The following is a 14445-nucleotide window of genomic DNA, read 5'->3' on the forward strand; positions in this document are numbered from 1 at the left end:
TGGCCTGTTTAGCTTGGAGAAGAGAAGGCTGAGAGGAGATCTTATCAACGTGTACAAGTATCTGAAGGGAGGGTGTCGAGAGGATGGGACCAGACTCTTTTCAGTGGTGCCCAGCGACAGGACGCGAGGCAATGGGCACAAACTGAAACACAGACGCTTCCATCTGAACATAAGGAAAAACTTTTTCACTGTGAGCACTGGAACAGGTTGCCCCGAGAGGTGGTGGAGTCTCCTTCTCTGCAGATATTCAAAACGCGCCTGGATGCAATCCTGTGCAATGTGCTCTAGGTGACCCTGCTTGAGCAGGGGGGTTGGACTAGATGATCTCCAGAGGTCCCTTCCAACCTCAGCGATTCTGTGATTCTGTGATTATCAGAAACATAACTTATTGATATTTTTACATATAATCTGTGGGGTTGCCTGGAGCATAAAACACAGAAAAATTAGGCCTATAAGATTAAAAGCCAGTTCTCTGGTGTTCTAAATAATTAAACACACAGCATTCCCTCAATGGCTTTGTCTAAGGAGAAAAGATGTCACTGGAAGAAATACATAGTTACCAGATCTCCCAAATTCATGATGAGTCTCACTGCCATTAATGTTTAGATGTCCCAGTTCCTGGAGACATGATTAGGTGACAACCTCAGGTGCCTTTTAAGTGATCAGAAAAGTAAGTTTGTATTTGAGTAGAGCTTGAAGGTATATACCAGAAGTACAATAAAAAGTTGAAAATATCAGAATATACCCATTTTAAAAATACATATTTAATGCGAAAATAAAATGTAGGGCTGATACTGAAAAACTACTGAAAGAATTTGCAATATTGCAAAGAGTTCATTACTACTCCTCTATCCCAATACTTTTCAGATTTTCTCTTCTCTGTATTCTTCCCAAGAGATATTCATTTGAAGAGAGAAACTGATCTACATTTCCTGTGTGAAATAGGTCTTCCATACACAGGACTGCCAGTTGGAGTTATTGTATAAATTTACCTCTCTGCTCTGCTTACTGTTCTGCCAGGCATAAACACATGCCTTAGACTGTGGATTCTATTTAACAGACCCAAACTTTTGCAAAATTAAAGCAAAAGCAAATCTCAATTTGGTTTATAAGCATATCATCAGTAGGATACTCTTTCTTTCTTACAATTCTTCACCAGTATGCCAGATACCTGGAAATCTATCAGCCAAAGCTTGCAAGCTTCCATCACAGCTGGACAGTGCTTACACTTAGATTTGTTTTCCCTAATGAAATACCCCAGACCTGGTTTCCCTGTGTGTTTGTTCTGGTTAATCAAGCCAAAGGACACCCTGTCACTCTTGTGGGGAGAAGGTTCCCAGATCACTCTGTCTCCTGCAACAACCAAAGCCATTCGTCACAACTGGAGCATCATCCACACCAGAGTGTCCATTGTCAGCGCAGAAAGGTATGATACACACAATGCCTAAGGACTGGCTGGATCGTCTTAAACCTATTGTATGTGAGGGCAAAGGCTATGAGCTCCCAGTTCCTTCTGGCAACGCTATTTACTCACCTGTCTTAGCAAAAAAAGACTGTGGTGTATTCCTTTATTGTCCTTCATTGAAAATCTATGGCTTAAAAGGGGTTCTTTCCCTTGGTCTTTCCTAGGAGCCCCACGGAAACTTAAATGCCAATAGACAAAGGGGATCTATAAAAGTCACAGCTCTATGATTCATACATTTCAGGACAGAATGGAAAGGGGAGCCATGAAAATTTGTCTTCAAAGTGGTTCACATCTGGATACTGGAGACCTGATCCAGCAAAGGGCATCTTTCCATCCACATCTATGGGAAGTACCCCGGTCTTCACCAGCTCCCCATTTTCCTTTTTATGCCAATCAGGGCTGCCTGACAAGTTTGGAAAGAGAATTAGGATCTTTTATTATTATTATTATTATTATTTTTAACTCTCTTGGGTCAGCAGCAGTTGCCTTCTCCCCCCGCTTACAGACACACTGAGGGGCAGGGACTGACAATAACCTCTGCGTTCACTGACAGTGAAATCACACGTTCCTCTTAATCCTGTTCCTGACAGTCAAGTGATTAGTGTGTTACGGAGATAGGGCTATCTGACAACGCCTGAAAATCTCTGTGCATCAACGGCTTAAAAAAATATTAATCATGAGCATTAAAGTTTCTCTGACCCAAATCACATGCTGATGGATCTATCCTCTGTTATTTATAACACTCCTTTATTTACACCTTTTCATCACTGCAGCGTTCGTTGCCTGAAGTTTTATTGCCCTTATAAATTTCCACTCCCTGAGCCACCAAAACAGTTTTGAAATAATGCAGATAAGCAAGAGTGGGCTGATGAATGCAGGAGGCAAAAGACCCATTTTACTGCCTCAGTGGCTAGGCCAGAAGGATGTGCCATTTCAACAGCCCGCACTCCATCGTGCTGCTTTAGAAAGCCTGGCCCACCAAAAAGCAATGCAGCGAACAATACCGTGAACTTCTCCTGCCACCAATAAACCTGTCTTACAAAGGAGATTAATGCTTTTCTGAAAGGGTTGATAACTACTGAATTACCAATCTATCCCAGCACTAAAATCAATCACCAGCGTTAAAGGGACCAAGAATACATTTAAGCCTGTTCTTTGCTCTTGTCTGAGATTTCTACTGTTTCAAAAAAACCCTGTTCTTTCCATAGCCGTCTGCTCTTTCTCACAGTATGGCACAAATTCTGCCCAGAGAGAGAAAGCCTTATATGTGTGTGCACTGAGACCAGGCTTTTCAGGCAGCATTCTGCACTCACAGAATTAAGCAGAAAATGTATCATCCTCAGCTCAGTGAAATCAATGGCAAAGCTCACACTAGATTCAATATCATGGGAACAGGTTGTAGGGGAATTAGGTGAACAAGATACATTCATTGCAAGCCTAGGTGGTCCTTCCAAAATATCCTTTCCAGACATTCCAGCTAATCCAGTCAAAATGTGATAAGCAGACACGACCAGCTCCCCAAGAGGCATAAGGCAGCTTGCAACTCAAAGGCCATGAATCTCCAATACAGAGGATGATTCTTTGCAATTCTTTGATAGCTCATAAAAACTTTGATGCAAGTAATGGTATTCTGCTGTTTRTAAAGGTTTTGAATTACCACTCACAAAAATCACACCAGTCTCTTCTGGAACACAGCATGGCAGCTATATCACCATGTGACAGAGAGCGCAAACTTGAAGATGCCATTTTTATCTGAAGAAAATTTAATTAGAATGAAACCYTAATCAATTTTAAAATTCCATTGTCTTCTAATTAAAATTGCCTAGGGTTGTTAAGAAAAATATAGTTACCTCAGTAAGATTTTGGCAAGGACATCAGCACAGGAATTCCCATGCTTGAAAAGAGTCATTGGCATTTAACAAGAATTAACTGGGCCTCTTATATTAGAACTAAATCTATGGTGGAGAGAATAACTGCCTGCTCTGTTCAAAACATTTGTCCAGGTCAATTTTCAGCACAAAAGTTTTCCTGCAAATCAAAGCTACAGGTCCTGAACTGAAACAAAATGACCCTCTCCTCACCCGCTTTCCTCCTCCTACCCCCACGCAAACTTTTGGCATTTCACCCATCGCCAGCAAATGCACGTTTCCTTCCCAGATGCATTTCTCAGAGCCTTGATGTGCCTTTCACAAATATGGTTTTGTATTGTTGTTACAGAGGGATTCAAGCTGCAATCGGAGCCTAGGTCAAAATCCTGGCTTTCTGAAACTTCAAAGGCTTCAGGCTTGTGAATAGAAGGCTCAGCGGCAAAGTTTGGATCTGCACTTTGTTGCATCGCTGGGAGGTTTAATATAGGGAGGCCTCATACCCACCAGCCTCCAATTATCATGCCCAGCCACCCCACACAACATTTTAAAATGAAATAAAAACCAAAACAAAACAAACAGTGGATGGAGAAAAACGATCCTCTTTCCTGGAGTCTTTGCAGTCATAAGTCAGAGCAGTGACTGCCTAGTAAGAAAGAGGAAAAGCATCACTGGAGCATTAGCACAGGTTTGTAGAGGCTGCAGCTCAGGCCTTTCGGAGGTGACAAGGGGACAGTGTGCCCAGGACAGAGTGGCAATGGCAGCGTATCAGTGAGAAGGAGGCAATCACTGAGGCAAGGGAAAAGGACTACGTGGAGCACTCTTGGGGGAAGCCACCTAGGCAGGGTTGAAGCCCTCTCCTCTCCCAACAGCATTGCCAGTGAGTGGCCACTCGGGCGACTCACCTTACTCTAAGAAAGGCCCTTTGCAGAGACAGGCAAGCCTTTATATCTCCATTTTGTCCAAGAGCAGCAACACCTTTGAAGTGTAAAGCAAAAAAAACCATCGAACCAAAAAGATGAAATGTGCAAAAGGATGCTGTGCAGGGAAAGATCAACCTCTGCTCAGACAATAGCCATAACAGCAACCAGCCCCGGTAAAATCAGCTGAGAGGGCACTGCTGGGCTGCAGGAAAGGGAAGTCATTTCTTCAGCACGGCTTCGGCAGACCCAGAGATCCCACTCCCAGCTAGGATTAGAGCACGCAGYCCCTCCAGAAAGTCTGGCACACAGGGCAAATATTTCCTAGCTTACAACAACACACGATCCCACACGGTTTTTTGTCTCTGAAGTGAGGGGGATGAACAAACCCTGAATTGTTTGAATAACATTAGTGAATCTGGATTTCAGTTAGAGGGAATTCATGTTAGACCAATTAAATACTATGTCAATTCCCTCTAATTATATGTTCCTGCAGCCTACCCGGTAATTATACTTAATGGGTCTAAATGAAATCAGCATGTTACCTGAGAAATAATTGGGTTTGTGTGCAATTTTTTAATGATCCTGAAAGGTACCCTGCAGATTGAAATCCTCTGCATATTCAGGGCTGGATCATAGGTTTCAGTGTGCTTTGGATGTCCGTGTCAGGCTACATTTGCCCTGGTAAATTAAATGTGCCCTTTCTCTTGACACTATGCCCAAGTGGATGGGAACAGCCCAAGTCCATACACATAAGCCTTCTTATCCCCCAAAATAGGGTGGTCACATCCAAATTGCCTGTTGGAAACCATATCTGTCCAGTGATAAACGCCAAACCGGGCCCAGAAGCTGTTTGGGGGAGTGCTAGTTGGCCTGGTCCACAGCAGCACCAGGGACTGCACTACCAATTTAATCATACGGGTGATGGAGCTCCAGTGCCCACAGAGGTTCCCTGGCACTTTCAGCACAGATTTAGCCTCAAAGAATAGCTTTGGGTTTCACTGCTCCACTAACATGTCCCAGCCCTGACCTGTAGGGATCCTTTGGAGGCTCTCTGTTGAGGCTGTCGATAGCAGGATGATTTACAAAGGCACCTCCGAGTTTTAGAAGCACAAGTTGTAGCTCTGCTGTGTGCTCTGCTGAGACACTTGTACTTTGCTCTTGAACAACTTCTCAGAGGTTGGTGCATATAGTAACTAAGGCCTACATGCAATGGGGGGAAAAAACAGAAGCTAAGCCCCTATATATTTTGATGAACCTTGTCCCCCAAGCCACACAGCAGCAATAAAGTCTCACTTACCCCAAGCAAAGATACATACAAAAGAACAGAGYATTTTTACTGATTAAACATCCTGTACCTTAAAATTAAAAGTACACCCACATACACACAGTGTATTTGTGTATTTACAGGCACAGAGAATGCACACAGAACTGCCAAACATCTGCCATTTAAAAGCAGTCCCATGCACATACCGGAGTCCTGTATGTGCAGACAAGTGTCTGCTAGACCCCAGATCCAGCCTTCGGACCAAAAGGGATCATGTTTAGCACAACACTTCCCAAAGACACACAAGCCATTGAATTTCTCACCWCTCCTAGTTAAGCAGGCACTTCTCTAAAATATTTCTTTGAATTTCTAGAGGAGGCGAACCACAACATTTCAAATCTCTGCTCAAGTCTTCCCAGCTTCTGGCAAAAAGAAGTCGCAGAGCCCTCAGTGGTTTGTGCAGCAGAGACAGTTTGCATCTCCCCTCTCCCTGGAGCCCCACTGTTTGGGGTATCCAGGGCTTCCCTTTTCAGCCTGGTTTGCTTTCCTCCATCTCCTTGAAATTCCGCCAGTGAGAAACCAAAAAAGCACTCTGCCTTGCAAGTGAACCCCCTTACAACCAGTGAGCATTGAAACCACTAGATTTCAAACACAATGTAGTGTCAGAGACACGTAACTGCAGTGACAGTGGCTGGAGGGGAAGACCACACCATTTAGTTATTCATCAGTAAAAATACAAATAGATGCCACTGACTTCAGTTTTGCTTTATTTCAATGAAAGGCTTTCTTTTCAGAGAACTGCATCTATTCAGTGGATTTTGAGGTTCCAGCATGACTCTTAAAGTGGGAGAGCTTGGACATCCGTAATTTGTGTTAAGGATGTCCTGTCCAAGCTTGGCAGACCACCTCCCAAAGAGTATTTCATACCTGCAGACAGAAAAACTTGCATTCATTCTACCTAGTTAGGCACTTAGCCAAGGCACCTGCTTCAGTAGCACTGTCAACCCCAGGCTCCCTTGTTAGACAAGGGAGAGAGAGGTATCTCCAGAGGCCAATTCAGACCTTAAATGACTTCTTATTAAAGCACCTCTGTCTAACATTAAGGAGGACAAATCCAGGCTCAGAAGCAGTGCCCAAAAATTGCATGTGTCTTTTGATAAAGTTATCAATCAAAGCATGTGTCAGGCAGTAAGTTTCAGCAATGACTCTCCAGTACTCTTTGGTTAAGACTATGTGGGCTCAGACTTTCTGGGGCAGATCAACACTTCACAGGACCTAGATTCATTTAGGGATCACAAGCAATACATTGCACAAAAGAGCCCACCAAAATTTCTCATCCTACTCTATTTTGTATTATAAGGATCGATCTTTCTTCAGTCCTCTCATTAACCTTCTCCCTACAGCAGGGTGAAGAGGCRCAGTTACAGATCAACAGACACAAGCATTAGATTATTTTCTGAAACTCAAACTTAAAGTCTGGAAGCATCAAGGAAAGTTTGAAAGTGTCCTGGTATCTCTGTGCAAGGCTAATGCTCACAGATTTCAAACCATGCTATTAATCCAGTGATTAAAAGTCTGTCCAGTGACTAAGAAATAACTTGTGGCAGGTTACCCTGTTTCGCCCTGCAAAGCTGTAGCTGCTTGAAAAATGTCGTAGGGAAATGTTTTTAAGCAACTTCCCCTGCTGTCTTTCAGGAAAATCACTTATCCAGCACACACACAAACTCTTTTTTAGCATATCTGTAACCRGCAAAGAATGCCAAGCTATAAATATTTTTGCACAATGGGATCCTGAACTACTTTCAGAAGTTCAGCGCAGGTCTCAATAGCCAGATTTCTCTGAGCTTTGATACAAAACCTGTAAGTTTATGAAGACTTGTCAGAACATCCTGCTAATTGCTTCTGTTTCATAGAAATACATTTCTCACCTAACAAGGGATGTTCCAATCACTCACTAAAACCCCACAAAAAATGCAGGTGCTTCATTACCTACTTTTCATTTGAATTCCTTACAGATCTTGCCAGACCCCTTCACTTCATTAGCACAGGTCTCTGCATGCTGGGGCAAAATGTCTTCTACTGTGCAGCTCAGAGTCTGAGTGCTTCTGCTTTTGTTTCARAATCTCTTCTGAAATCRGGTATGTCTCTCTTCYGTGTTCAAACCTTTTTTAATTTCTTCCCCACAATTTTGCTGATATGATGCTGGAACTACRTCACTTCTGTCATCAAAAGGGCTTGGGACTGGGCTGATCTGAAAYGCCCTGTCCAGCCTAGTAAATTAAAAACACCCGGCGCCTATTCTCTGGCTACACCCACACCGCTTAACCTTAGAGGTCTCCAAACCAAAGTGCCCGCTTCCCAAGTGCTCCCGGAGAACGATCCCCAGGCTGTGCTCACCCCCCCGGCAGGGCCAGGAATCGGCCGAGAGCGCGTTGGTCGCCCTGGGCCAAAACCACACCGGGGTAACTACTTCCCGGTACGGACGGACGGCTGCCCTCCAGCACCCCGGGACAGGCCTTGTTCCATTTAAACAGAGCAAACGAGATCACCYAAAAGATAGGTTAGCATTTCCCAGGCTGATGTGGGAGCAATTAAAAGCTGGCTTATATCTCACGGCGTAGGCAGGCGAGCTTCCCGTCACACCGCGGTCTTCAGCGCCTGCCTCAGGCCGCGGCGCCTGAGAAGTCCGCCCGYGCGGGCCGTCACGATGCTGCCGCTGTCACGACGCTGCCGCGGTCCCGCTCCCGCTACCGGGCAGGCCGAGAGGGCGCGAGTCCCGCTAGCCCGCCAGGCCAGGGGCCGCTGCGGACGGGAGCCGGAGCAGCCCACCCACCGCCGACAGCGTTACGGGGCAGCGTGAGCTAAGCGCTGGCAAAAGCTTTCACGGGCACCTGCAAAAACAACCCGCCGTTYGGACCCGCGGCAAGAAGGAAAGAGCCGGAGAAGCGGCGTAACAGCAACACAGCGAGTGAGGGGGAGAGGGGAAGCGCTCTGCACCCGAGGGGGTTATGTTACACTGCAAATAAATACGGGAGGGAACAAAAAGTCCTAGAAGGCCTCGCTGCCACGGATTAAGCAGAAAATCGCTTTGGTCTYGCCAAAGCAAACAGATTCGATAGCGAGATACTTACTTGGCCTGCACTTGTACCACACGATGAGGTATTTGCCGGTTCCTGGGCACGGATCTGCGCCGAAGAGCCGGCTGTTGACGAGGAACTGGCAGCTCCGTCGGTCCTGACACTCGTCCAGCATCTTCTTCATCAGGAGATGCAGGCACAAGAAACAGGAAAACAAAACACTTTAGTGTCTCCCAAAGGGCTCGCCGGACGGAGACAAGCTCGAGATCGCAAAGGCGATCCTTACCTCATCAGCCGGCCCGAGCACTCGCAGCCCCGGCGCTTAACGGGGCAGCGCGGGAACTGCTTCGTTTTCCTGCGCTCGGAGAGGCCTAAGACTTGCACTATTTTAACACAAGCGGTTTCTTTCCCCTTTTGCCTGTACAAAGAGAAAGCTTTGCACTGAGCTGCCCGCAGGGATTTCGAAGCACTCGCACATGATTTAAGCACAGCATAAGGCAGTGCTGCCTCAGGAGCGTGTCCCAGGAAAAGCAACTTCGAGGACGCGGATCAGACTTGGCAGTTAAAATTAGGGGGCCCAAGCTCTGCCACGACCATTCTGCTTTTGATTTCTCCGGAGAAACACAATTTCAACCGTGCRCTTTAAAAGAGTTCTTGTCTCGATTATAGAAAAGCTTTGGCAATTGCTGGTGTTCTAATAATTAGTAGCTGTGGCAGGAATACTGTTATAGAGCCAACTTAGGCAGTTTTTAATAGGGCTAACTCCTCTTCCCCCCATGACTTTTGCATTCCTTTTAGCTCAACTCAGCAAGGGCCTGTGAGTCGGAGGGTTTTTGGGTACTATCCACTTTTTGCACTGCTTTTTCTCTAACGCTCGCTTCCCACTTCCCCATTCATAACACTCATAAAAACTCCATCTCGGAATCCACAGGGGCAAGACATTCTGTCTCCTGCTAGAAAATAGCTTCATTAAGAAAGATTAATGATTTTTTTTTAACCCAATGATCCTCTAAAGCAGAAATGGGGGAAGGGAATATTATTAAGTGGGGCAGTAATTAAGTTTTAAGATCAGCTGGACGGCTTAGGTGGTATTTATGTACTCCGGTAGAGCCCCTAAAGCGCTAAAATTACCATAATGTTTGGCTGACACACACGAACCTGTCAGAGCATTTTGAGATCCCAGAGCGAGGTAATTCACTGGCCTTGCTAAGCCCCTGCTACACGGAGCTGTGAATGCCATTCCCAGAACAATTAATTTTCACTTGCCAGGAGGCGTCGGAAAATCCTCTCTCAGAAATTCCCCTAGACTCCCTGGTCTCCTTTGTCTGTTCCCTTTTCTTATACCCACCTTCATACTCGTACTTTCCCATAATTTCATGCCTGTGCCATTAATGAGAAGGCCCTTCCTTCTCTGTACCATGATCCAAATAAATTTKCTCTCTACTTCAGTGAATCTCCATCTATTTTTGAGTCCTCCCTGAACATAGCATACATTATCTCTAGCATTATAACTCTGAATGTCACCCGCAGAACAACAGGAGCAACAGCTGTTCCAGTTTCGCTTGCAATTTGAAACTGCATTTGTGGTTGCTCATAACTTCCTACAGCATTCACCTTTTGGGCTGACACATGCAAGAATCTGTGCCTGCCTCAAGTCTGACTTTTATTTAAAGTTTAAGCCAAGACAATTCAGGCCTTTTCTAGTGAACAGAAAACATATGCTGCTATTTTCCAGTCGCAAAGCTAATAAAATGCAGGCATCTCATGGAAAGGCTGAAAGGTGAATACTGAAGGAGGTACCTGGGASCGTTTTGAGGAGCCGCTAGCCCTCTCAGCCGTGATGTTAAAATATATAGAAAAAGCATATTCTTTCATCTAGGCTCGTAAGGGTTGACTGTCCACTCAGCATGGGATATTTAATTTAATGCAAAATCCACTGAGTTGCAAAGGAATTTAAGTAAGGTCTCTACACATGTAACTTTTTCGATCTCACAAGGCAAAGAACAACTGGGACAACTCTTAAGAGCTTCGCGTATGGCAAGAAATCTTCTCCAAAGGACTGCGTACCTGAAAGGATTTGCTGGTACTGGACAGCCACAACTGTGTACGTACACCTAAGCGRCGCTAAGAACATAAAGCAAAGGGAAGAAAGAAACACCCTGCAAGTTTTCTTTCCCAYGAGGGAACATTTGTCCCCTCAAAGGCACCAGACCCAGGTTTTTGGTCAGCAAACGTGTTCATACCACGTGGGTGGGACTTTTCAAAAGCCTTCAGCATTGCCTAACTGGTGTTATTAAAACCAACGGGAAAACCACCATGGATTTCAACAGCAGCTGAGTCAGGACAGCAAGAAGCCTCCTTGAAAACCTCAGCTTCAATGCCTAAGCAGCACCTGTTCATCTGTCCTCAGGCACAACACCTCGGAGAACGATGAACATAGGCAGCTTTTACATACTGCTACTTTGTCCTGTTCTGCTCTAACTTTTGGCAGCTATTGCTTACTCTGTATTTTCCACATAAATGAAACCTCTTGGGCTTCCATTTTGCGGTATACCGAGTAACACAGAGCCTAAGGGAAAAGTTTGTACCCAAATTAAGGAGTAAAAATTATCTACGTCATTGTGAGACCATAGAAAATGGGAAATGTTCTTAATGTTGACTATGCCTTTTACTAATTGTTTTTAATGTTTTACTACAGTTTCAATATAATTAGTAATAGCCATAACTCTAAGAAGTTATTTCATGGAGAAGGAGAAATCAATATTTCCTCTTCATTCACAGAGCTCTAATGCACCTCCACTCCGCTCCCCCACAAATGGCATCAATTTTGCTGGAAATGTTATCAAAAATCATTTGTAATATTTCTTGCTTCCTGCAGACTGCATGAAGCAAGACTTGTATGTAATAAACAAAAGAAATACATTCATAAGTGTAAAATAAAAATTATGTTGAATGCTCAGTGAAATACATCAGGAAAAATGTAAAGAAAATTAGCAATGGTTGATGGCACCATGTTCTTGTTTAAAAAAATAATAATAATAAAATCCACTACTAGTTACACCAGCTCTATTGTTAAACATTGGTGCCTACAACTTTTGCCCAGCCTGGCATACACAGAAAATTTCTTCCCTATTGCTTTCCTCAGTATGTGCTATATACCAGCAGCCTYTTAAACACCGTGCAACACAGCAGCTCTACAGAGCGCACGGGACAAGATGAGACTCACCCCGCTGCAGTTATCCTTCCCTTGCAGGCCTAGTGAATCTGCTGCTGTATCTATAGGGGCCCTTACAAGCTAAGGGCTTGGCTTTCTGGGCTTACTCGCAAAATGACACTTAGAGGCAAGATCAGAGCTCCAGCAGATTTCAGATGTCGTTTCTGAAGTGTTTGCAGATGRTCAGCTACACTGACATCAGGAAGGCTGCGAGTTTACTCGTTAGTGAGTTGAATGTCCTGAGCTCACGTGGCTTTCGATCAATGGCAGAAAAAAGCTGGCAAATTCATTCTATGTTTGACTTGGGTTTTTTGCCCATATTGTCAGCTGTAAAGGTAGGAAAACACAACCACAAAAGAAAAAAAAAGTCCACGAACAATCTGCACTTGCATAGAAATAGTTCTGGACATGCAGAATTATCCCTAACTGGGATATACAACCAACTGCTTATGTGAGCATCATCTGGTAGACCCCTGACTAATGCAAAATAAAGTTACATTGGATTAGGTCATATTATAAAAATCACTCCAACAGGAGAAGGTGGAGGAGGAATTCCTGTCTGGCACAAAAGGGGAGGGAAGACACATTAATTGCATTGTGCCATTTTATAATTGCGTTCCAGTGGTAAATCAAGCCTGAGGGCTGACAGCCAGTGCTCAGGAGGGAAGCTGCGGCTGTTTAAACCCATTCCATTCTCTGGTTCATGACTAAGCTGAGAAGCTGCAAGATTTAGAGGAGATAAGAGAGAAAGAAATGTGAATTCAAGTAAAACAAACACTAATCTAACCCCTGTGATTTATGCCCTGGATTAATCGCACTGCAGTGACCCAGGTTTTAAAGCAAGGGCAGCCTCAAGCTCAAAACCATGTCTTTCTAGCGGGCATTGCAGATGAAACACATTTCTTGTGCTCACTTTGTTGTGCTCGTTAGCTAAGTAATTGCTTGTGCTCATTAAATAATAACATTTAAATCTGCAACTAGATGGGAGCTCTGCAAGAAGGCTGTGTTTAGCCATTCTCAAGGGTGCACTCTTTTTTTTTTTCTGTCTCTTCAAATCACTTTTCAAGAAGCTCTTCCCCTGCACACTTAAAATAAACCACAACTGAGCTTAACACCCAAGGCAATTAAACTTATCGCAGTTCTTAGTCCCTTGCAGTAGTTCATGGAGTTAACACACTTAGGGTGAGACTCTGGACCCACAGAAGCCAATGGCAAAACTCAAGGGGAGCCGGGATTTTGCCACAGGGCTGCTCTCTGTATGGCCTCCATCATCAAAGGAACATAAAGATGGCTCCAGGGCACATCAGTCAGGCATGAAATTACAGAGAGGAACCCCACTAAATGATTGTCCAAATTGTATGCTGCTGCGGAGAATAATTCAGAGAGCAAGCTGCACGGCTGGATCAGCGATGTGAGCAGTCAAATGGCAATGGGCAGAGATTTTTACTAAGAATTTTACACAAGAAGGTACCAGTAATTTTAAAAATAAGATTAAGTGCTTTTAGCTCAAATTCAGTCCAGGTGTAACCATTACGGTTCAGTTACAAAAACACTTACATTGGTGCATCTCCAGGAATTTTGCAATGAGAATAAATAATTAATTCTCCCTGCAGAGCTACACAGCACAAAGCATTTGCAGTGGCTTCATGTTATGTTTTATTTGAATTTTGATACTGTTTTATATATTGCTGAATATTTGTATTATTTTTAAACACACTGAAAACTTAGTGCTTTTAAGTTGCAAACTTATTTACAGGTCCTTTTCGTAATTATTATAAAGATCACATAATCCTTCCCACTCATCAGTGCAAATTACTGAAGTCCATGGAGTAACAGGATTTTCCTAGGAGCAGGTGGAAAAACAAAACAAACCACATTTAACAACAGGGAAGGAAAGAATACACAAGGAAGTGAAATTCATGCTGACGAGATCCAGGTTACCTGCCTATAGCTTGATCGAGCAGCTCTCCCGGCCTGCTCCACTACAAAGTAATGCAGCTTTGTCCAAATTACCACATTCAATCTGTGCTTCAAATGGAGAGGAGATCAAAGGCCCCGAATCCTGACCACTGAGCTGTGGCAGCTTTCAGTACTCTACCCACTATCTCTTTATCGCTCTCCCAGGGACCTTGCCACGCTTACAGCAGAGTTAGCAGAAGGGAACGCACATCCACAACTTTGGTGACTTAAACTGACACACCATACTGTGAAGGGAACTGCCGAAAATTGGGCACATTTTCCCTTCCACCAGYTCTGCTATGGGAGTAGCAAACTCCAAGAGAGGAGCTGGGCTCCCAGCAGCGGGGCTGGGATGTTAAAACACTGCAGCAAGATTCCCCAGAGCTCCTCTGGCAGAGCCTTGGGAGAGCCCGGAGACAGCGATTCACAGTGAAACACAGGCAGGGCCCTGCTCAGCAGACAGAAGGACACGATAAAAAAAGTGCTTTACAAATATCAACTAATCAACTACTACCTACGTTTCCTAATAGTGGGGAACTTAATCTGTATGCAGGGTCAACTTCAAAGGGAGAGGAGGTCTTAGCTGGAGAAATAGAAAAGGGAGCATAACCAAAAGTCATGGGATTAAAGAAAGGGAAAGCTGAAAACACAGACTGGTAAAAAAAAAAAAAAAANATC

General features: G+C 44.3%; 1 protein-coding gene across 2 annotated transcripts in view; it reads right to left on the reverse strand.

Moving 5' to 3' along the window:
- Positions 1-14445, reverse strand: part of EVA1A (eva-1 homolog A, regulator of programmed cell death) — a 218851-nt gene that overhangs the window by 135727 nt on the left and 68679 nt on the right. For both annotated transcript variants that reach the window (XM_026068134.1, XM_026068135.1), the window contains one exon: positions 8649-8772. In XM_026068134.1, the coding sequence (XP_025923919.1) occupies positions 8649-8772 (124 nt within the window). The remainder of the gene's footprint in view (positions 1-8648; positions 8773-14445) is intronic.

This window comes from Apteryx rowi, unplaced genomic scaffold, assembly GCF_003343035.1.
Source record: "Apteryx rowi isolate R43461 unplaced genomic scaffold, aptRow1 scaffold_269, whole genome shotgun sequence".
Classification (NCBI taxonomy): Eukaryota; Metazoa; Chordata; class Aves; order Apterygiformes; family Apterygidae; genus Apteryx; species Apteryx rowi.